At 33.9% G+C, this 23,496-nt stretch overlaps 2 protein-coding genes across 3 annotated transcripts in view; both read left to right on the forward strand.

Annotated features, from left to right (window-relative positions):
• Positions 1 to 6,997, forward strand: part of LOC145312023 (uncharacterized) — a 24,318-nt gene extending 17,321 nt beyond the window's left edge. Inside the window, exons 25-31 of one of the 2 annotated variants that reach the window (XR_013876874.1) lie at positions 669 to 865; positions 3,889 to 4,189; positions 4,438 to 4,543; positions 5,174 to 5,278; positions 5,750 to 5,823; positions 6,135 to 6,375; positions 6,873 to 6,997. Coding sequence is in view for 1 of the 2 variants with exons in the window: in XM_080151119.1 (XP_080007245.1) it covers positions 669 to 865; positions 3,889 to 4,189; positions 4,441 to 4,543; positions 5,174 to 5,278; positions 5,750 to 5,823; positions 6,135 to 6,237 (883 nt within the window). In the remaining variant the exon portion in view is untranslated. Of the gene's footprint in view, positions 1 to 668; positions 866 to 3,888; positions 4,190 to 4,437; positions 4,544 to 5,173; positions 5,279 to 5,749; positions 5,824 to 6,134; positions 6,376 to 6,872 lie in introns of those variants that run through there. The other variant, XM_080151119.1, reaches the window with a different exon arrangement.
• On the forward strand, positions 6,984 to 11,571 carry LOC145312029 (ubiquitin domain-containing protein 1). Its single transcript, XM_080151132.1, has 8 exons — positions 6,984 to 7,121; positions 7,552 to 7,677; positions 7,998 to 8,083; positions 8,369 to 8,450; positions 8,735 to 8,831; positions 9,226 to 9,286; positions 9,806 to 9,950; positions 10,191 to 11,571. Exons 1-8 carry the CDS (start codon positions 7,106 to 7,108, stop codon positions 10,283 to 10,285), a joined length of 708 nt encoding a protein of 235 aa, XP_080007258.1. The 5' UTR covers positions 6,984 to 7,105; the 3' UTR covers positions 10,286 to 11,571.
• Positions 11,572 to 23,496: the final 11,925 nt, after the last annotated feature.

Raw genomic sequence — 23,496 nt, forward strand, 5'->3', positions numbered from 1 at the left:
TTTTTTAACAAATTTACTTACAATTTTGCTTCGACTCTTGTACTTTTATATTCTGATTATTGAGTTCTGACACTATACAAGTGTTAATGTCCGTTTGTCCTACCGTTCCATTGCTTCGCTTTTATGAATGTTGTCATCCTTGTTCATTATATCAATTATATTATCCATATAAAATTCAAAATGGTTTAGAACAGAAATATTTACTTTTGTGTGATAAACGGCAAAGTATCCAAACAATTAGAATTAATATATAAAAAGTACTTTTGATATGACTTTTTATATCACTAATAATGCATAAAATAACCATTGTTATAAATCCTAGATATGCAGTGTTGAATTGTCTATAAAAATATTGTTCTAAAACCTCAACAAATATGACAAACTTATATTAACAAGCCATGAACATTAAGATTAAATGCTATTTTAAAGTCAAATCATCGCACATTTTTGGTTAAAATCTTTGAAATTCTATAATCCTGAAGAAGGAACAGATACAATTTAGGTAAAACCAGTTTTGATTCAGCAAATATGTCTATTTATAGGATCCATTGACCGCTTGTTGCGTGTTGGTTTTAAATCCGCTAAACTGTTGAGGAAAAGTGTGCCAAGGGCCCAAATATTACTTTTGATTTATTTTCTTTTGTTGGTTATACTATATTTATTTTTAGAAGAGATAGGTCTCGATCTCGTGATCGCAGCAGTCCTAGAAAACGCCGAAGCGGTTCAAGGCGGCGGTCAAGGTCTCGCAACCGCAAAACTGAGAAGCGCAGTCGTTCCCGCAGCCGCAGTAAAGCTGGCAGCCGCAAACGCGAGCCCAGCGGTAACAAGGAAGAGAAAGCTAATATTATGCTCCAGTTTTATGAAGGTAAATTTTTGGCCATTGCTCTTTTTTTTAATAGGATGTAATTATCTACTGGTCTAATTTGGTGTTAGACATAACAAAAAAATAGACCTTTTAATTAGGCCTTCGAAATTCAGCCAATAGCGTCGAAAATATTAACACAGCCAAGTCGCTACAAAAGAGCAGAAAGCAAATTGCTATCAGACGAAAAAGGTCCCCACCACTGGAACCAGGTACAGACTGGCCAGAGTGTACGTTTTGTACGTTTTGTACGTTACGCATCGAATCTGTGTACGTTCTGGACGTTATTTTGATATGTGTACGTAACGTATTTTGAAATTTGTATTTTTGTACGTTTTACGTTTTTTTTAAATAATAAGAATCAAATATTAGCAGAAAAGTAATTTGTATGTTTTGTACGAAAATTTTTGCAAAAACAATAGGTGTATTATTTAAATAAATTCAATAATATCTTCAATTTTCATAGAACAAAAATATGTATGTAAATTATGCATATATGTTATTAGAACTTACAGTTTAAATTTATGGATTTGAAATATATGTCCTATAGATATAGTTTAAACTATTGAACAGAAAGAGATATGCAGTTGACTAAATTCAAGTTTAAATGCATTTCATGCTACTACCCCTTTAATAGATTTTACGATAATTTTTTTCAAATTCTTTATATACTTGGGTAAATTTTCCGAGATATCATATGGTGCACAGTGTAGGATTAAGAAGTCTTATTTTTTGGTATCTTCAGTTTTTAAAGAATAAGAATCAAATATAAGTATAAAAGTATTTGTATATTTATTTGTATTTGTACAAAAAGTATTACAAAAATAGTATATTATCAAAAAAAAATTGTGATTATTTTTTTCATTTAGGCTTCGCCCCAGGGTGCGGTGGGGGTTCCCCCACCCCGCTGATTTGCATTAGTTTACAAAAATAAATTGAGGGGTGGTTGATTTTTTTTTTGGGGGGGGGGGGTTGGGTTTCCCACACTCTAAGAAAATAGCCTAAAACTACCACAGGACTAGTAGATATATTCCCTGAAGATTAGAATTTAGAACCCAATCTGTTCAGCGGTTACCAAGATCTTAAGCTTTAGACAGACAGGCATTGATTTACTTTGTATTAAAGACTAGTATTTTCTGAGATCTTTAGCAATAGACAAAATAACCCTATATCCTATTATATGTTTATCCTATAAATCCTTTTTTTTCTGTAACAAAGAATCTCGCTAACTGCTGAACCGACATGATCTTTGTGAGGTTGTAGGCTATTTTCTCTGTCCTTCCATATCCCTTCAAGAACCTGTATTCAAAATGGTAGAAAAATAGCCTAAAACCATCTTGGTAACTGTGTGAAGTAGTTATGAAAATCTTAAGCATCAGACAAAAAACTTACTACTTTATTTAATAGAATATACTTAGTACGTAATAACAGGATGTATGTCTCTCTGTCAGTTTATTTGTACCGAAGGTTCTCGCTAACCGCTAAACCGATATGGTTCTCTTTTACAGGGTAGCTTCTCATAGGTCCTTGGAGAGGGTACAACCACCCTCCCAAGAGAAACTACTCTTAGAAAAAAATCAAAACCCTTCCCCTATTTTTTCTTTCTTTTTAAAATTGAAATCAGAAATGGGGGTGGTCTACTCCCCCTTCCCTCACTAAAAAAATTATTAGCGAAGCTACTCTATAATCACTTTGTCAGTCTGTTATGCTATCAGAGAAACGTGATTTTCTCGGCTCCTGCTTTTTGATTGAATAAGTTCACATTCTACATATTTTCATTGAGATTTGCCTTTTGGTTGGGTGCTAGATCTATTCCTAGATTTTCTTTTTTTCATGGTTTTCTCGACTTCTATTCAAGATAGACGGCTGAAATTTTCAGGGAATAAATAAATTCACATTCTACATATTTTCAAAAAGTTTCTTTAAGGTTTGTCTATTTGTTGCAGTGCTAGATCGATTCCTAGATGTATAGGTTTTTGTGATTTTCACAACTCATATTCCTGATAGACGGTTGTAATTTTCAGGGATTGTATTAGTTTTCATTCTTAATACTTCCACTAAATTTCATTGGGATTTGCTTATTGGTTGGGGGGCTGAATTTATTCCTAGATTTTCACGTTATTATATATTTTTAAAAGGTTTTGTGATTTATTTAAATAAGTTAAATGATTATTTTTTACGACACTACTCTATAGTTTATATAGTTACCAGATTTCCATCCATAACTTTTAAGCTTCGCTACTTAAGGATGTTGTCATCCTTGTTTTTTACTTTTTATTTTTAAATAAAAAAATGGGTTTTTGAATTCAACTCCCCTAATCAAGTTCCTCTAGAGGCCTCTAAGGGCGTAGTCGCTGGTCCTTATAATAGGATATACTTTGTACATAATAACAGAATGTCTGTTTGTTTGAACCAAAGAATCTCGCTAACCACGGAACCGATATGGTTCTCCTTAACAGGATAGCTTCTCATAGGTTTTTGGAAGTTTTATAACTATTTTGGGGAAGAGTATCACCATCCACCCTCCCAAGAGAAATTGACTTTAGAAAAAAAACTACCTCCTCCCCCCAAAAATGAATTTTAATTGCGATTTTAAGTTTGTTAATTTTTTTCCAGATGTCTATAAATAACTTTTGAGCTTCGCTACTTATGTATGTTGTCATCCATGTTTTTTTTATTGAATTCAACTCTCCCCTCCTCAAGTGCCCCTAGAGGCCTTTAGGAGCGTAGACGCTAGTTCTTTTGAATAGAGTAATAGGATATCTTGTGTCTGTCAGTTTGCTATGGTTCTCCTTTACAGGTAGCTGCTAGTAGACTTAAATGTATTGATAATAGGTAACTAGGAAATTATTTAACTTATTTTTATTAGGAATGTACGTTTTTGTACGTTTTTTTTACTTTTTTTTATGTACGTAACGTATTTTTTTTGTGTACGTTATGTACGTTTTTTATTTTCAAAATTGGCTGGCCAGTCTGCAGGTAGTTATCTGGGTTATACATCTATACTTATACATTTATTATCTTAGGTGATGACTTTGAATCTGAGGATCATAACGACCCTGGAGACCTTCATGATGAACCTGGAGGCCTTCATATTGAGCCCGGAGACCTTCTTAATGAACCTGAAGACCTTCATAATAAGCCTGGAGACCTTCTTAATGAACCTGGAGACCTTCATAATAAGCCTGGAGACCTTCATAATGAACCTGGAGACCTTCATAATGAACCTGGAGAGATTCATAAAGAGCCTGGAGAGCTTCATGATGTTGATTATCAAGAACTTGTCAATACAAGGGACAAAAAAAAGGAAGAAACAAATTTGCAGAGGTAAAATTTAGGGATCTAAAGGGATAAGACAGTGGCCGATAAATGTAAATCCCCAGTGTCCCATCTCTCTCTGGGTAAAACTTATTTATAGAACAAGGAAATATAGTGGCTGCATACATCTCTAGCATATGCATATAGAGGAGGGAGGGAAGTAAAATAGCCTAAAACTATCCATATCCATTTATCCAGAAAATATTAAAAGAAATATGTGTAATATTAACTTCTACAATAATAAAGATATTATTTAGTAGGGAAACGACGGGTCCTGAATCTACTTCAAATATTAATACTGACAACCAAAACAAGAGACATATTGATCAGCAAGCTATTCAACATTTAATTCCAACCAAGGAGGTAATAAAAGAACTAACTATTTGTCATGTCTTGGTCTGTTATATAGACCTTTTGTAATACAAAGTAAACTTAAATATACAAAACTATTAGCTGCGCCGCTAGGCCCTAGCATTTTGAGGCTTCGTATTCGAAGGATAGGAGATCAGCAGAAAATAGCCAGAAACTTTACCGGGCGATAAATGACTTCAAGAATAAATAAAAAACTTAAACCATCTGAGGACCTTTGTGAATCTTCCCTAAAATAGAGATGCCAATCGGTTCAGTAGATATCGATATCTTAAAATACAGACAAAATTCTATATTGAACCTTTTTCAAAATTGCTTAAAATTCATTTGATGCTTGCAAATTTCTGGGATTGCGCTTTAGTATGCGTTTAGGATTAATTAAAAGGGAAGAAGAATATGACAAAAACATCAGTGTTGGGGTTTTGAAATAAATAAGTCGTCTACGTTTAAATCAATCACTTAAAAATCTTTTTCAACTATTTTATCGAAATTTAGCTGATTTATTTAAACGCAGACCATTTTTTTTATTCTAAAACCTCAACTCAGTTTTTGAGTAGTATAAAAATGCATGCTTAACAAAGAAACTAAATACTAATTAAAAATAAAACTTGTTATTATTTTTAGAAAGCAGAGCTGTACAATGGATACTTTGGTCTAAACTCAGTGAATGAAACAAAGGCGTTAACAATTTTTTGTGAAAAAGTTCTCAAAACAGAAGCAAAATTTAAGGTACAATTACATTTTAAATTTGCTGCGATTTATGATTTGCCGCCCAATTTTTGTTTTTGTTTTTCAAAAATATTCCCTTTATAACTAACCAGGCGAGTTTGGGGGCCTTTATAATTTCTCGTACCTTATTTAGTAAACATGTTTTCATCCCTCCCAAGACGATTATATTCAATTGTGCAAGATTTTTAACAAAGGTATGCGCAAAAGTAATGAAGAATTCAGAGTTCAAAAGTTTAAAATCATTCTCCATTTTTTCCATTATTTATCTGATCTTGTGTTTTTTTACTTCACAAGTTAAAACAAGAGTAAGGAGGGAGGTGACATTGGGCTGATTATTACAATAGTCTCCAAAGTTTTATAATAACGTTTTCTTATTCGCTGGTGACATCGCTTCATAAGGGGCGATGAACGACCCCTATGCCAATAGGCGATGTTGTCGCTCCCCTCTTCTTTAATTATTTATATTTTTAGTTTGAATATCTAAATGGGATGTGGCATGGTTCAGTGGATATTAATGGAACTGTCATCAAATGTCCAGATCCGAGGTATAATAATTTCTCTCTTACTAAACACTGGACAGATATGGTTCTCCTTCACTGAGAAGCTTCTTTTAAGTTCAGGGAAGGCTTATAACTATTTTGTGGGGAGAGTACCTACACTCTTCCAATAGAAATCGGCTCTTTAAAAGATACATCCAATAGGTAGAAATCGTCTTTTTAAACCAAAAAAGAAAGTGGAAAGTCGACTTTTTATCTTTATCTTTAGAAGAGGATCCCATGCAGAATTTACACCCCTGATGAGATGTCTAAGATGTTTAGTTTAGGAAAATTTTCCTAATTGTTAATGTTTTGTTTAGGCCAAAGAAGAAGGACGCAAAAACCCGTTGCAGTAAATATATAATGGAACTTCTTGGGCTCGGAAATAGCTCCAGTATTTTTCAGAAAAATTTTACCAAGTAAAGAAAAAGTTTAATATGATGTTTTCATTTTTGTTACTAAAAGATCATATTTGGTACTTTTGGCAACGCTATAAACTTTGAATGAATTTTTTTTTTGTTAAAATTGTTTTGACACAAATTTAAATGGTTAATTTTAGGGGTAAAGCAAAGTATATGTTAATGTAAAAATAAGAAGATCAAAGTAGTTGGTTGGTTGTTGGTTGATTAGCCATAGTTTCTGAGGGTTTGGACCCAAGTAGTCATGGAGTAGGCTGAGACACTTTTGTATAGCCACTAGGGCTATCAAGCTCCACGTTCAAGCACATTATGACTTGACCCGCTATCTCATGAGAGCTTCTCATTATTACCTCACCCTCGCCGAGTTTGGCAGGTGTCCCAAATTAAGTCACCGTAATGAATGACGCTCTCCGCAGAGGAGCTTGGGATAAGGGTAGTACTGATATTATGTACGTGACTATTGAGTATCCAAACTTACTCAATAATCCCCTTCTTACACAACCAGGGGAAGTTGCGTGAATGTATTCAACTGAGAAATTCGAGTTGCCACATGGGGACTAGAACTCGAACTCTCATCACCGTAACTCAGTGCGTTACCACTGAGCTACGACGCCCCTTGATCAAAGTAGTTGTTTTCAGCTGCTGAGCATTAATTTCATTGATTTTTTAATTTGTTTCTTTTTCTCTACATCTATTTTTGTTATATCATTTCTTTCTTATTTGCAGAATGTGCCTTTAAAACTAAACTGTGATTATTTCAGAAACAATGTAATGCAAAATTTACATTTTACAGTGTCACAATTGAAAGTTAAATATTAAAAATGGAAGAAAATATACCTACCAAGTTTTGTGATAATTGAATCTAGTCAATAATGGGTGGCTGTATAGGTAAGAGAATCTATCAAAAACTTAAGAAAGATCGCTTTGATAAGTCATTCTTTTAAAATTTTTACTGCCAATTTCTAAATTACTTAGTCTTATTTCGCTGAATGTGATTAATTGGCATCATTCGAGTCAGAAGAAAACTTTTTTTAGAAACGAAAGTGTAAATAAGATCTAAACAGAGTACATTTTGAATTTTAGTAAGATTGTTGATTTAAAGAATTACATTTCATTTGTGCTTGTTAGTGAAAAATTCATGTGAAGACTTGTGTCCCACCCCCCGACTAAATAGCTTAAAGCCACCCTAAGACCTGTATCTATATTTTCTAATGAATTGAGCAAAATCAGTTTAGTGGTTACTGAGATCTTAAGCTTCAGACGGACGGATAGACATCATTCTTCTTCAAAATATAGATTTAATTGTTTTTCAATGCAGGCATACCTGAGAGACGAGGCTCCGGTTCTGGCTCCGGGTTCTCTGAATCCAGCCTCTCACCCACCAACAAGAATAAACCATTGAAACAGGATAAAATTAAGTGGAAATCAGACATTCCTTTAACAGGTTAGTTTATCTTTATGATTCATGTATAATAGCTATTCTTATAATAAAGTAACAGGATCTCTGTCTGTTTGTAAAGAAGGATCTCGCTAACTACTGAACCGATATGGTTCGCATTTATATGGTAGCTTCTTCTTGGTCCTGGAAGGTTTATAAACACAAATCTTCCAAGATATGTCGCCCCTAGAAGAAAAAAAATTACTCCTCTTAGATTCACGACTTTTACATCTGCCCTCCAAATATTAATTTAGATTCATTTCGCTTGTTGGTTATACCTTATTCCTGAATCAATAATCAAACATTATATTTTTACCAAATTTTAGAATATCAAATAAAGAAGAAACGTGAAGAATTTTGGGACACAGCTCCAGCCTTTGAAGGAAAGGCTGAAATTTGGGTGGCACTGAAGGTATACCTTTCATTTTCATGTAAAACATCGACCAGACATTTTTTATCATAACAAATTTTAGTATTTAATTGAAGATATTTTTTTTAACTGCAAAAAATCTTTTCAAAATGTAATGTAAAACAAAGTTTTTTTTTACATTTCAAATAAGAATGAATTTCAAAACAACGAGACTAATCAAGAGACTAGCTACAGCAAACAATCTGTTTATATTTTATCTCTGGAGCTTTTTTATTAACTTTTAATTAATTGGCCCTGTGTAAAACGATTTTTGATTATATTTAACAGGCGGCAGCAGATGCAATTAACAAGGATGATTATGAAATGGCTCAGGCAATTCTGGATGGTGCTGGTATCTCTTTACCTGGAGGTAATAATCTGGTGACTTTTTACATGTTGAGGTGTTGAAGGTTTTTAGTTCTAAAAAGAAAAAGTAAAAAAAATTGGATGGGGAAGGGTTTTTTCAAGGGGTAATTTCTCTGGGGAGGTTGGAGGTAGCCTCCCCAAAAATAGTTGTAAAATATTTTAATGGACGTGTGAGAACTTCACTGTCAAAGAGAATCATGTCGGCGGTTAGCGAGATCCTTCGGCATAGATAGACAGATAGACATCCTGTTACTTTTAAATAAGGAATTATTTATATTTATACTCTAGGTTCCCTTGTAGAATGTTATGATGAGCTAGGAACTAGATACTCAATACCTGTTTATTGTCTCTCATGGCCGGTCAACCTAATCACTGAAACTGGCAGGTAACAAAACTTTATCAATATTCTTTTCAGAAACTAGATTAACAAATGGAATATTTTTATGGCAGTAATTAATAGTTCTAATAAGATTATCTCTTTTAATTGATTAGATATAAAAAAATTAAAATACCTAGGATCTAATTTTGTTTGTAAATTAAATTATTTATCATGAAATAGCCCCTTTCTTAGTATCAAAGAGAAAAAGACAAATGTGCATAATTACATGATAATCATTATTTAAAGGACAGTCATGAAGAATAAATGTTTTCTTTTTTTATTAAAGGTACAGTCCTGTAGGATAAATGATGATTATTTTAAAAGGGGTAGTCCTGTACAATAAATAATTATAAATATTAATGGGACGTCCTTCAGAATAAATGATTATGTTTTTTTACAGGGACAGTCCTGCAGAATACTCAGAACCTGTGATAAGTACACCACAAGATGTCAGGGTTAAGGTAGGATCATTAAATATCTTTATTTATACTCGTTCATTTATCTATCTTTTCAGGATTTAATGGAGATGTATATTGTCAATAAATATGCGAATATAGTGTATTTTTTTTAGCGAAGCTACTCTAAGGGGGGTGGTTAATGCAACCATCTCGTAATCAATTTTATAAATGGCACTTGGAATTCGAATTTCGATCTAAAAATTTTCATGAGTAATCCTTGGTAGGTCTATTTTCCCTAAATCGAACAAAAAGTTGGAAAAGCAACGGCTGGCAGCTCAGCCGTTTAGCCGTTTTTTGCCTATTTTCAGGACAAATTCAGCATTAATTTCGTAGAAATCAACTTGTTAAAACATATTTTTGGTTTAATTCATGTTAAATGATAGCAATAACCATTATTTAAATATATAAAGTAGGTTAAAAAGTTGGGAAATATGGATTTTTATTCTTGTACCAACAGACAAACAGTTATAAAGACAGACGGACATCCTTTTACTTTATTATAAGGATTGTCCTTATAATTAGGTACGGGTTAGTACAACGGGCGAGGACATCCGGCTAACGTTTTCAACGGCTGACACGGTTGCAGCATGCAAGATCAAGCTGTCACAAAACACCAAACTACCAGAAAATTGTCGGCAACGCTGGTTCTATGGCGGGAAACTTTTGAGTAAGTATTTAGGAGTTTATTGGGTTTTTTTAATGCATTTTCCTTGAATGTATGTAGAATCTACAATGGATATTATGGCAGGAGAAAAAATATCGTCAATTTAGATTGCTAACATTGAACTCGTTTATTGGTCAGTTCGTACAGTAGGAGGGCAGGGGAGGGGATGTTCTTGATTTTTATGTGTTGAGATCAATTTTTATTTATCATTTTTGACCAAATTAAATGTTATTTTTTTTCTAGGCAATCGTACAAGAATTGGCGAGATCAATATTCCAACGAATTATGTCATTCAATGTATCATTAATGTTCCAGACCCTCCGGCTACGTCGGGTTAATCAGCTGATTCGAAAACCGGTTTGTACATCGAACAGCTGTTTTTTTTGTTTAAAACAGCTGTTTGGGCCTATTCTGCTTTGAAACACAGTCACTATATAATCTAACTTAATTTTAAATTTGCTGTTATTATGCCTAAAAAACTGGTTTTATTGCAGTTGTCTGGTGATATAATCTTTATAAAAAAAACTGGTTTTCACACAAACACAAAATATCAAAATAACAGATACTATTTTTTCATACACTATATTCTGGTACAACACGTTGTAAATAATAATAAATATAATATACTGTTTGTTATTAAACCTGGTTAACAATACACAACTACACACCCAACACTTAAAAATCTATTAAAAGTTTGAAATTCAAAAAGAATATTTCGGTGATACATTGACCCAAAAGCTTTAAAAATCTTCCCATTTTCTAACCAAAATTTTTATTTAATTGGAATGTTTTTTATATTATGAAATGCACAGTAAGAGGCGTCAAAATACCCTTTTTAAATTCCTAAAATGTTAAAAAGTGTAATTTTGACATCCTCTTTCGCACAGGTACACTGTATACTAGGTATACACTCATCTCATAATTATATATTAATGTATATTGTATATGTTGTTAGAGGGTGTCTTTTCTCACAATGCAATGGTTTAAATGGGGAAATAATTAAACTTGTGCAGAATATACACACCTGATTCTAGATGTGAAAAAATGAATCTTTCTTGGAGAAAGACATCCTCTATTTTTTTATAAATTTTCAATGCAACCAAAATATATAACTACTTAAGTCGTATTACTTAGTTTAAACCACATTTGCCATAAAAATAAGTTTTGAAATTTTATTTGTGAAAATTTGATTCTAGCTACAATTATTGTCAGAAATATTGAGTCATTTTGTGAATTTAAAAAGATTAAAAAGTAAGAATCTCAATTTTTTGAACTTTACAAGAATTTTTAAAAATTAGGTTTTTATAATTATTTTTGTTTATTTTATAAAAATTTAAGGGCCTATAAAAAACGGTCTAAGTGAAAATTTTTGTTATGAATATTCTATGAAATCTTTAGTGCTATATACATCATTTTTAGTCACTAGTTGTGCCATTTTTTTGCATTAGTGAAAATTTTGCAAATTTTGTACTACTTAAAAAAATCTAAGTCATTACCTAGCTGTTTTTTTATCTGTGTAAAATATTAAGTAAATATCAAATATTTTTATAATCAAAGAAGAAAAACTTATTTTTCCTACTACTATTAAATCTTAAATTTTACAATGTTCTGATTTAAAAAAAAAAGAATAGTTTATGAATGAGAGGTTAGGAGTTTCCAAACTTTTTAGCTCTTATTTATTAATGACCTTATTTAATATAAAATAAGTTTGAATATACAATAACTTTCTGGACCTAGTGCAGTTCAAGGTAAAATGTTAATGGTAACTATTATTTCCAAATATCTATAAACTTTAAAGGCTACTATTGGTGGATACCTCATAACGATGATTGGGGTTACCATTTACATTCAGCCGTTTGGCAGCTATCAGCTTTAAAGTTTTTGGAGAAAATCGACAATCGTTACCAGGAACAGGGTGTCCCATAGTGTAGTTGTTAGCGCACTACGCTGTGGTTGGGAGAAACCGAGTTCAAGTCCCCACATAGACTTTGCACTTGGTTGACAAATGCTGTCGCAATTTGTCAGATTATGATCACGCAACGTTACCTAAGATGCCCTAGGGTTGCAAGGGGGGAGATTTGTAGGAAGTTAGGATTCTACAAATCAAGCAGCTCTAACAATGCTTTCCATCATCCATGCTCCTCGTATGAGAGTGCCATTAATTAGGGTGGCTTAATATGGAACACCTGCCAAAACTCTAGGCCAGGGTGATGTAATAATTGAGTGGCTTCCACGAGAATTGCGGGTCAGCTTGTAATGTAACATAGAATACAGTCAGCTGTGCGCGAAGCTTACCAATCTAAGATTGGCCAAAGGATTCTCACTTACAGTCTCCGTGTGCATCTGAGTCCTAACTTCAGAGAATCATGGCTACAACAACAACAACAGGAACATTTTACCGATAACTGCAGTAGATCCAACTTTCTTATAGTTGTCATAGTTTAAAATTTATCATTTACCTACGTAAGATCTCTTTAGAAACAAATTCAAAATCATAGTTACTCAATTTTCATCAATTCATAATCAAAATTTATTAAGTTACATAATAGTTATTTATCGCATCGTATATTGGACAGCCATCTGTGGATGTTAAAATGAAAAATTATTAAAGATTACACCTTTTTGTTAGCCCATAGGGACCGAAGGCCCGGGGTAACAAAACTGGTATTAATTTATAATTTTTATTTTAGAATTTGTGGAAAATTGTCTGTAATTCGATAGCAAAAATGAAATAAAAAACTTATATTTTTTGTTTTTTTATTGCTAAAAATAACATTAAAACAATTTTTGGACAATTTATTTTACTTAGTTAATAAAATGCATCGCTTTGTATATAAATGAATGTATATAATATAAAATAAAATGTAAAAATTAAACACATGACATATCAGATAATTTTCTGTATTTCACAAATAATTTGTTGTTAGGGACAAAGGCAGTTAGAATCAGAGAGAGTGGGGACAATAGGCTGTTTATTGCACTAGTCCCCAAAGTTTTATTATAACGTTTTCTTATTAGTTAACTTAACAACCTTGGAGACTTTTGTAGAATTAAGCATAGTTCGGAGTAAAGATTAAATAATTGTTCATTTTCTTTTTCCTATATGACAAGATATTTATCCATTTTTGCCAAATCAGGGGACTGAAGGGATAACAATGGCCGATAAATTGATGTATTTCCCCAATAATAATGCACAAAATTACCCTTTCTGTAGATTACCATTAATAGATGAAAAGTTCGGACACTAAACCTAATGAACAAACCAATCAAAATTCAATAAAAATCCCCAAAGTTTTTAAAGCAACGAATAAGAAAACGTTATTATAAAACTTTGGGGATTAGTGTAATAAACAGCCCAATGTCCCCTCCATCCCTAATAACATTATATGGTTTAAACTGACAAATATTGTTGAAACTCTGCCTCTTGCCCCTCAATTTGCAGCTCATAATAAAATACTTTCACAGAGATATAAAACTTGAAGATAAACTTTTTAGCCTCATACTTTCCGTCAGTCAAACAAAACTGGCTTTATATTATGATTTTTATTGATATTCGTGGAAAATTTCTGTAACACGATGCTATACATTATTTTTCAGTATAGCTGAGGATCGGTTCTAATCCAGCGGATATCAATCGGTTTCGTCATTCTGATAATAACTAAAACTTTGACTGGCAAAGAAATTGGTGGTCAAATAGTTCATATTCAAGTTGCATAATCATATCACTGTGTCTTAAACAAATCTCTTTGTAAATTTTGTGATATTTTAAATATTATGCGGATTTAATTTTAAATACACGGTGTCAAAATTTATGTTGTTTTGTTATTATTTGAATACCTATCAATTACCTCATATGGACGTAGCTGCTGTTCATGACACTCCAATGTCAGGTCCAACAACCGAGGATAACTAAGGGGAGCCTAGTCACTTCGTTTCTGTCATAACACCTGGAGTATTAGTATCAGTAACAACTCTTTTACTACACAACGCTGCTAATCAACTATACTAGCGGTTACACCCCTAGAGCCTCTAGGTGTACGTAAAATGTTTTTTTTTCAATCTATTTTCAGATCAGTTGTTCTAAGATATAGCAATGGCGTTTTCCTCTTAGGAGAATTTTTTTCAATTTTGAAAATTTTAGTACCACCCCCCCCCCCCTCCCTTCGACAACGAACAACTATTTTAGTTGCGCTGCGGCTAGGGAGCCGAGCGCTGCGGCCAGAGTTGTTCTTTGTCGGGGGGGTACTCAAATTTTCAAAATTGAAAAAATTCTAAGAGGATAATACCATAGCAATTAACCTCCAAAAGACCTATGAGAAGCTACACTTTAAAAGAGAAACAGCGGTTCGAGAGATCCTTTGATAGAGAGATCAATCATAACTTATGTAACATTATTAATTTATTACGCCCTATTAATTAAAGCCCTCCATAAAAGTGCTTAAAAGACAAAAGTAAGCTTCAGATTTCATGAAAACTATCAAATCATCTAGCTTTGCTTCTGCCACCAATTAATATTTTCAATGCTGTACCATCACATTATGATTATTTCTATAAATCTAATGAATTTTGGGAATGAGCTGTTGTTTAATTGTAATATAATAGAAACTTTAAAAAGGTGTAACGATTAATTTTTCTCTCCGTTTTAATAATTCTTTTTGTGTTTTACTACGTACCCCTAAAAATTACACTCAAAATTTAAGTTTTTTTTAAAAATAAATAGGAAGCACCTAGCGGCAAAATATTAAACTATATATAATAGAAACTTTCATAATTACATTTTCTACTCTGGATTACGTGTGTATAGTTGCATTATAAGTATGTTATAGTTGTTGAATTTAATTCTGATTGAGTTGTCCTATTGGGTTAAAACTTTTTTTATGGAGAAATATGATATTTTGCCTTGATTACAATTGGGTCGATTTCTCATCTATATTAAATTGTATAACAGGAAGGTTGTTTGTCCGCTAAGATCTTCTGAACGGCTGGACAGATCGTTTCACAATTTTTAGGGAAGTTTTACATTTTGTGATGGCTTGATTTAGACCATTCAAAGAGGGAGTGTTGAAGATGTCCCTTCCTGTACGAAAGCGTATCAACTCTATAATCGTTAATAGAAAGTCCGTACGTCAATTGAAATTTCATGTCTCATAATGCTACCAAGAAAAAACGTTTAAGGAGGGGGGGGGGGGGGGGTGTAAAAAGGGCAAGGAAACCTTATCTAAATAAGTTCTTCAAAATTCCCATATTAATTTTGATAAATTATTAATTAATTTTAATAAAATAGAATATAATTATAACAAGAAAATGAAACAAAACCTCACAATTTCAATGTGGCACCATCCCAGTTGAGGAGTGAGATTCTACCCCATACTAAAAAATAAACCCCCCCCCCCCGCCATCTGTCAAAATAAACCCCCCCCCCCCCCGGCATCATTTGATTTTGTACCCCATCTTAAATTTTGGTCCCTGTAATTTTCAATGTTTAAAACAAAGCTTGGTGGTAATAAACTATGAGTTATAGGGGTAAAATATTACATATGGGGTAAGTATACACAATATGGGGAACAAAAATCACACATGGAGGTCCAAAAATTAATATGGGGTCATTTTTTCATGATGGGGTAGCTTCAAGTGCTTATATCTTGAGAACCGTAAGAGATAGAGGCCTAGTTGCTTGACTGTGGTAACTCAGATTTACATAAGAAAGCCATTTATGCACATGGGGTCTCAAAATTTGAGATGGGGTATTTTTTTCATGATGGGGTGTCAAAAATTGAAATGGGGTATTTTTTTCATGATGGGGTAGGTTTGAGTGCTTATATCTGGTGAACGGTAAGAGATAGAGGCCTAGTTGCTTGACTGTGGTAACTCAGATTTAAATAAGGAAGCCATTTATGCACATGGGGGACCAAAATATGATATGGGGTATTTTTTTCATGATGGGGGTAGTTTCAAGTGCTTATATCTTGAGAACCGTAAGAGATAGAGGCCTAGTTGCTTGACTGTGGTAACTCAGATTTACACAAGGAAGCCATTTATGCACATGGGGGACCAAAACATGATATGGGGTATTTTTTTCATGATGGGGGTAGTTTCAAGTGCTTATATCTTGAGAACCGTAAGAGATAGAGGCCTAGTTGCTTGACTGTGGTAACTCAGATTTACATAAGGAAGCCATTTGTGCACATGGGGGACCAAAACATGATATGGGGTATTTTTTTCATGATGGGGGTAGTTTCAAGTGCTTATATCTGGAGAACCGTAAGAGATAGAGGCCTAGTTGCTTGACTGTGGTAACTCAGATTTACATAAGGAAGCCATTTATGCACATGGGGGACCAAAATATGATATGGGGTATTTTTTTCATGATGGGGGTAGTTTCAAGTGCTTATATCTGGAGAACTGTAAGAGATAGAGGCCTAGTTGCTTGACTGTGGTAACTCAGATTTACATAAGGAAGCCATTTATGCACATGGCGGACCAAAATATGATATGGGGTATTTTTTTCATGATGGGGGTAGTTTCAAGTGCTTATATCTGGAGAACAGTAAGAGATAGAGGCCTAGTTGCTTGACTGTGGTAACTCAGATTTACATAAGGAAGCCATTTATGCACATGGGTGACCAAAATTTGATATGGGGTATTTTTTTCATGATGGGGGTACTTACAAGTGCTTATATCTGGAGAACCGTAAGAGATAGAGGCCTAGTTGCTTGACTGTGGTAACTCAGATTAAAGTAAGGAAGCCATTTATGCACATGGGGGTACATAAATTAATATGGGGGTCATTTTTCTATGATGGTGGGTAAAAATTGAATATAGGGGCCAATTTTTTATGATGGGGTTGGGGGTTGAAATTAGGTTAGGTTAGGTGAAGTTAGGTTAGGTTAGGTTAGGTTAAAATGGGTTAGGTTAGGTTAATATGGGTTAGGTTAGGTTAAGATGGGTTAGGTTAGGTTAAAATGGGTTAGGTTAGGTTAAGTTTGTTAGGTTAGGTTAAGATGGGTTAGGTTAGATTAAAATGGGTTAGATTAGGTTTAGTTGGTTCATGTTAGTTTAAAATTGGTTAGGTTAAGTTAGGTTAGTTTAAGATTGAGTAGCCCTGCAGAGTTAGGGTCTCCTGCACAGGTTAGGTAATATTGAGGAGCCCTGCAAGGTTAGGGCCCCCGGGGGGGCCTAACCTTGCAGGGCTCCTCAATATTACCTAACCTAACTTAACCTAATTCCCTCTCCACCATAACAAATGGCCCTTATATTCAATTTTTACCCACCATCATGAAAAAAAACAACCCCATCAAATTTTGGTACCCTATGTTCATGAAGGGATTGGGAAATATTGAGTAGCCTTGCAGAGTTAGGGTCTCCTGCACAGGTTAGGTAATTCCCTCTCCACCATAAAAAATCTATTTTCAATTTTTACCCACCATCATGAAAAAAGAAACCCCCAACAAATTTTAGTACCCTATGTTCATTAATGGCTTCCTTATGTAAATCTGAGTTACCACAGTCAAGCAACTAGGCCTCTATCTCTTACTGTTCTCCAGATATAAGCACTTGAAACTACCCCCATCATGAAAAAAATACCCCATATCATATTTTGGTCCGCCATGTGCATAAATGGCTTCCTTATGTAAATCTGAGTTACCACAGTCAAGCAACTAGGCCTCTATCTCTTACAGTTCTCCAGATATAAGCACTTGAAACTACCCCCATCATGGAAAAAATACCCCATATCATATTTTGGTCCCCCATGTGCATAAATGGCTTCCTTATGTAAATCTGAGTTACCACAGTCAAGCAACTAGGCCTCTATCTCTTACGGTTCTCCAGATATAAGCACTTGAAACTACCCCCATCATGAAAAAAATACCCCATATCATGTTTTGGTCCCCCATGTGCACAAATGGCTTCCTTATGTAAATCTGAGTTACCACAGTCAAGCAACTAGGCCTCTATCTCTTACGGTTCTCAAGATATAAGCACTTGAAACTACCCCCATCATGAAAAAAATACCCCATATCATGTTTTGGTCCCCCATGTGCATAAATGGCTTCCTTGTGTAAATCTGAGTTACCACAGTCAAGCAACTAGGCCTCTATCTCTTACGGTTCTCAAGATATAAGCACTTGAAACTACCCCCATCATGAAAAAAATACCCCATATCATATTTTGGTCCCCCATGTGCATAAATGGCTTCCTTATTTAAATCTGAGTTACCACAGTCAAGCAACTAGGCCTCTATCTCTTACCGTTCACCAGATATAAGCACTCAAACCTACCCATCCATGAAAAAAATACCCCATATCAAATTTTGACACCCCATCATGAAAAAAATACCCCATCTCAAATTTTGACACCCCATGTGCATAAATGGCTTTCTTATGTAAATCTGAGTTACCACAGTCAAGCAACTAGGCCTCTATCTCTTACGGTTCTCAAGATATAAGCACTTGAAGCTACCCCATCATGAAAAAATGACCCCATATTAATTTTTGGACCTCCATGTGTGATTTTTGTTCCCCATATTGTATATACTTACCCCATATGTAATATTTTACCCCTATAACTCATAGTTTATTACCACCAAGCTTTGTTTTAAACATTGAAAATTACAGGGACCAAAATTTAAGATGGGGTACAAAATCAAATGATGCCGGGGGGGGGGGGGGTTTATTTTGACAGATGGCGGGGGGGGGGGGGTTTATTTTTTAGTATGGGGTAGAATCTCACTCCTCAACTGGGATGGTGCCACATTGAAATTGTGAGGTTTTGTTTCATTTTCTTGTTATAATTATATTCTATTTTATTAAAATTAATTAATAATTTATCAAAATTAATATGGGAATTTTGAAGAACTTATTTAGATAAGGTTTCCTTGCCCTTTTTACACCCCCCCCCCCCCCCCTCCTTAAACGTTTTTTCTTGGTAGCATTATGAGACATGAAATTTCAATTGACGTACGGACTTTCTATTAACGATTATAGAGTTGATACGCTTTCGTACAGGAAGGGACATCTTCAACACTCCCTCTTTGAATGGTCTAAATCAAGCCATCACAAAATGTAAAACTTCCCTAAAAATTGTGAAACGATCTGTCCAGCCGTTCAGAAGATCTTAGCGGACAAACAACCTTCCTGTTATACAATTTAATATAGATGAGAAATCGACCCAATTGTAATCAAGGCAAAATATCATATTTCTCCATAAAAAAAGTTTTAACCCAATAGGACAACTCAATCAGAATTAAATTCAACAACTATAACATACTTATAATGCAACTATACACACGTAATCCAGAGTAGAAAATGTAATTATGAAAGTTTCTATTATATATAGTTTAATATTTCTTACGGTTCTCCAGATATAAGCACTTGAAACTACCCCCATCATGAAAAAAATACCCCATATCATGTTTTGGTCCCCCATGTGCATAAATGGCTTCCTTATGTAAACTTGAGTTACCACAGTCAAGCAACTAGGCCTCTATCTCTTACGGTTCTCCAGATATAAGCACTTGAAACTACCCCCATCATGAAAAAATGACCCCATATTAATTTTTTGACTACCATGTGTGAGTTTTAACCCCTTGCTTCAATTTTAATATCATAGCATTGTTTGCTACCCCATCTGTGTTTTTCAACCAATCATCATGTTTGTTGACATCCAGAAAAATGTATATTATGTAGTTCAATAATCTGCCACTAGATGTTCCTATTTCAAACAAACTATTGTTTTTTTTCTTCAATGGAGCCAAATTTTTATCTTAAAATATTAGGTAAAGTAAAGTATTAGAATATGTTGGTGATTTAGTATAAAAAAAGTCTTAAAAGAGAAATAAAAAAAATAAATAGAGGCATTTTCAAATTTTATTCAAAATATAGGAAAATATAGAAGAGTGAAAGGCATAGCTTCACTACAGCGGAGTATGGTAGCTTATGCTACCCTAATATAAATTCTTTCGCGCGAGGCTCACCTCGCAAACCCCTCCAGACTCTCCCCTCCCCAGATTTTATTTCCCCTTCTGCCAATCATTCCCCCATCTGTCAAATCAGACCCCACCTTCCAATCCTGGCCCCATGTTCCTATTTAGACCCCATCCTTCATTTTTGTCCCCTGTTCAATAATTTATCCCTTCTCTGACATTATTTTGTTTCTCTTGGAGAGATACAAAATATGAAGATGGGGATAAATTAACATGATGGGGACAAAATCATAAGATGGGGTAAAAATTTCATGATGCCAGGGGGGGGGGGGTTTAATTTGATAGATGGCGGGGGGGGGGGTTTATTTTTTCAGATGGGGTAGAATCTCACTCCTCAACTGGGAACTTGCCTTTCAATGTAAATATTTTTTGCATAACAAAATAAATAACAAGCATTGTTTACACTGTGAGCTCTTAGCATATTTTTAAAAATAATTGTCAAATTTTATATGTTGCCAAATCCTTATACTAAAGTAACAGGATGTTTGTCTGTTTGTTTGTCTGTGTGTACCGAAGGATCTCGCTAACCGCTGAACTGATCGGGTTCTCCTTAACAGGGTAGATTCTCATTTGTCCTGGGAAGGTTTTTAACTATTTTGGGGGAGGGTACCACCACCCTCCCAAGAGAAATCACAAAAAAACGATATTTTTTTTACGTTCTCGATTTTAAAAGAGAGTTCAACGCAAACATAAACGTCAAACGCAACATAGACATATTTAAAAAACAAAGTAAAATACAAAAAAACACATTTAAAGTGCCACTAGAGGCCTCTAGGGGTGTAGCCGCTAGTAGTTTCATAAACTATTCTACGTCGAATGAATATGATTCGTTTTGAACACTACAGACAGACAGACAAACGGATGTACACAAAAATTATGCCCTAACCATTAGTAAAATAAGATAATGTACTACAAACAAATATAAATAAGAATTATTATCACTCAGGGAAGTAGGAAAAATTAACATTTTCATGCGAACTACGAAGTTTTAGCGATTCCCATGAAGATGAGATTTCAAATTTTTTTTCCAATGTGTTTGCCCCTTTCATACTTTGAAACCCCTAATTTTACCCCCCTCCAAGTTTATAAAAATGCATTAATTAACCCCCTCAAACCTTGTAATCCCTCATTGTACTCTCCTCAAAACAAAAAGCTTAGACTTTCCTGGGGATCAATATCTCCTTCTTTGTCCAATCTTCCAAGGCATTTAGTAAAGTTGATCCAAACTCAAACCCTACCCCAGCGAGACATTTCTCCATTGAGTCGCCTACGAGCTCATGCAATATATGTACGGAGTCCTATGCTACCTCGAATCCCATTCGCCATGAATTAACACATAATTTTTTGGCGAACAACATTGGAAAATCGTCCTCTCAAGCAAAAGGTAGCATGCGAGTTCGCCATCGATATCGTAGCAGATTATGAAGCGAAGTCCCACAATAGTAGCACAAATTAAAATGCGTCAAAGGAGATATCGACGGCGACTCGAAACATTTCTTATACGAATTCTTAAATGCTTGAATCAAAGCACATATAGGAAGAGGCAAGTTAAGCGGAGAAATTAATGTTTTCATAATATTGTTTTCACAAATTATTTGAGTCCCTAGTGGCAAAATTATAAACTATATTTCTCTCCTATCAATTTTGATCATTGGTTGATTGTGTGTTTGTTTGTAAATGTTTGTTAACTATATAAAATGCTACATTTAAGAGACATCGCGTTTTTTCTTCAGCTAGTATTTACGAGATCGCCAATGTTAGCAGAAAAGCTAATAAATTATGAGGTATTAAAGGACGCCTGCAAGAAACACCACGCTTTATCTGCTGAAAGACTGCCACAAGTAGACCCAATACCCCAAATTTAAAGCCTTCAGCTTCAATAACAAAAAAGTTCTAGGCATTTCAAAATAGCATTTTATGTACAATCAAAATTTTGAAAGATTTCCAATGCTTATAAAAGAAGAAACAATATTAAATTATGTTGCCTAGACACAAAATTATGACTTTATCTTTGTCAGAAACTTATATTGCTGGTAACTGATTACATTTTTACAATAAAAACACCACATCTCATAGTCAAAATCCATGAAAAAAATTCGATTTAAATTGCATTTTTAAACGGAAACAAAGGGGGAAACTAATACAATCTCAGCTGTGATTGGTTGCTTAGCTGATTCAGCCTTCTGATTGGCTACAGTACACTCAGTACAACGCAAGTTAAACTTAATTTTTTTTTAATGATTTTGACTATAAAAATGGGTATTTTTATTGTAAAAATATAATTAGTTACTGGTTGCCTAAATTTATGACAAAAATAAGCTTATAATTTTGTTTCTACGCCACGTAGTTTAATTTTTAAATTTCTAACATTAGCACTGTAATTCTTTCAAAATTTTCATTGTACATAAAATTTCGTTTTAAAATGCCTAGAACTTTTTTGTTATAAAAGCTGAAGGCTTCAAATTTGGGGAATTGGGTCTACTTGTGGCAGTCTTTCAGCAGTTAAAGCGTGTTATTTCTTGCAGGCTTCCTTTAAGCTACTAGTGTAGGAGCTCGCAAATACTAGCTAGCTACCATCATACGAGCTCACAAAAGTTCGCCAAAATGCTACTCTTATAGAAATCGAAAAAGGTAGCATGCTACCTTTTTTTCTTAAAGTTTCGCTGGGTACACCTTTCCGAATTGTCTAAAATTTTTGCGACTGCATTTTTAGCTTTCAGAATCGAAATTGGTTTTGCAAGGTATCAAAAATTAGCATAAAAAGTTTTTTTAAACAGGTATATCAACTTCTATAAAAGCGAGGTTCTAAAACCAGAAGGAAGGACAAAAGAACACAAACCCTTGTATAGTGTCAGAACCTAATAAGAAAAACATTAATTTTGTAAGTCTAATCAAAATTGTACATAAATTTGTTGCAAAATTACGTAAATACAGGATGCAGTAAAAGCACATAGTTTTTATTTTAAAGATTTTATTATAGAGATACCTCGCTTATAATTGTTGTACTTTGCTGGGTTCCAGGACAAACGCAGGAGTCCCAAACGTCGGAGTGGACAAACGCAGGAGTGTTAAAATATTAATTTTATTAAGTATTTAGGATTAGGTTAGGTTAAGATATGAATGAACAAATAAGCCCCCCGCAGGGATTAGGCATTTAAAAAACCTATAAGATGGTTAGGTTATTTGTCCACTACGATGTTTGGGACTCCTGCGTTTGTCGTAGGACCCTTTGCTGTTCTAGGAATCGTTATTCAAAAAAATCAGATGAATATAATAGATATTTCATACAAAATTTTGTTGTCAAAAGTTAATTCAACCATGTTTTAAATTTCAACGATGATAGAGTTGCTTGCTTCCTAAATTGTACCAAAGTATCATAGGAATCATCTGGCAAAGTTTAAAATCGATAGGAATATTTTAACGTGCCAAAATTAACCGTTATGGACTTACGGACGGACGGATAAAAATGTTTGTTTTATTGTATTAACCAGGGAGTAAGGGAGGGGACAATGGGCAATTAATTCAATTTAAGAGTTTCCACTGAAAAGCAATGAAAACCAGATTTAT

Source organism: Acartia tonsa, chromosome 1 (assembly GCF_053477335.1).
Source record: "Acartia tonsa isolate MP-2025a chromosome 1, ASM5347733v1, whole genome shotgun sequence".
Taxonomy (NCBI): domain Eukaryota; kingdom Metazoa; phylum Arthropoda; class Copepoda; order Calanoida; family Acartiidae; genus Acartia; species Acartia tonsa.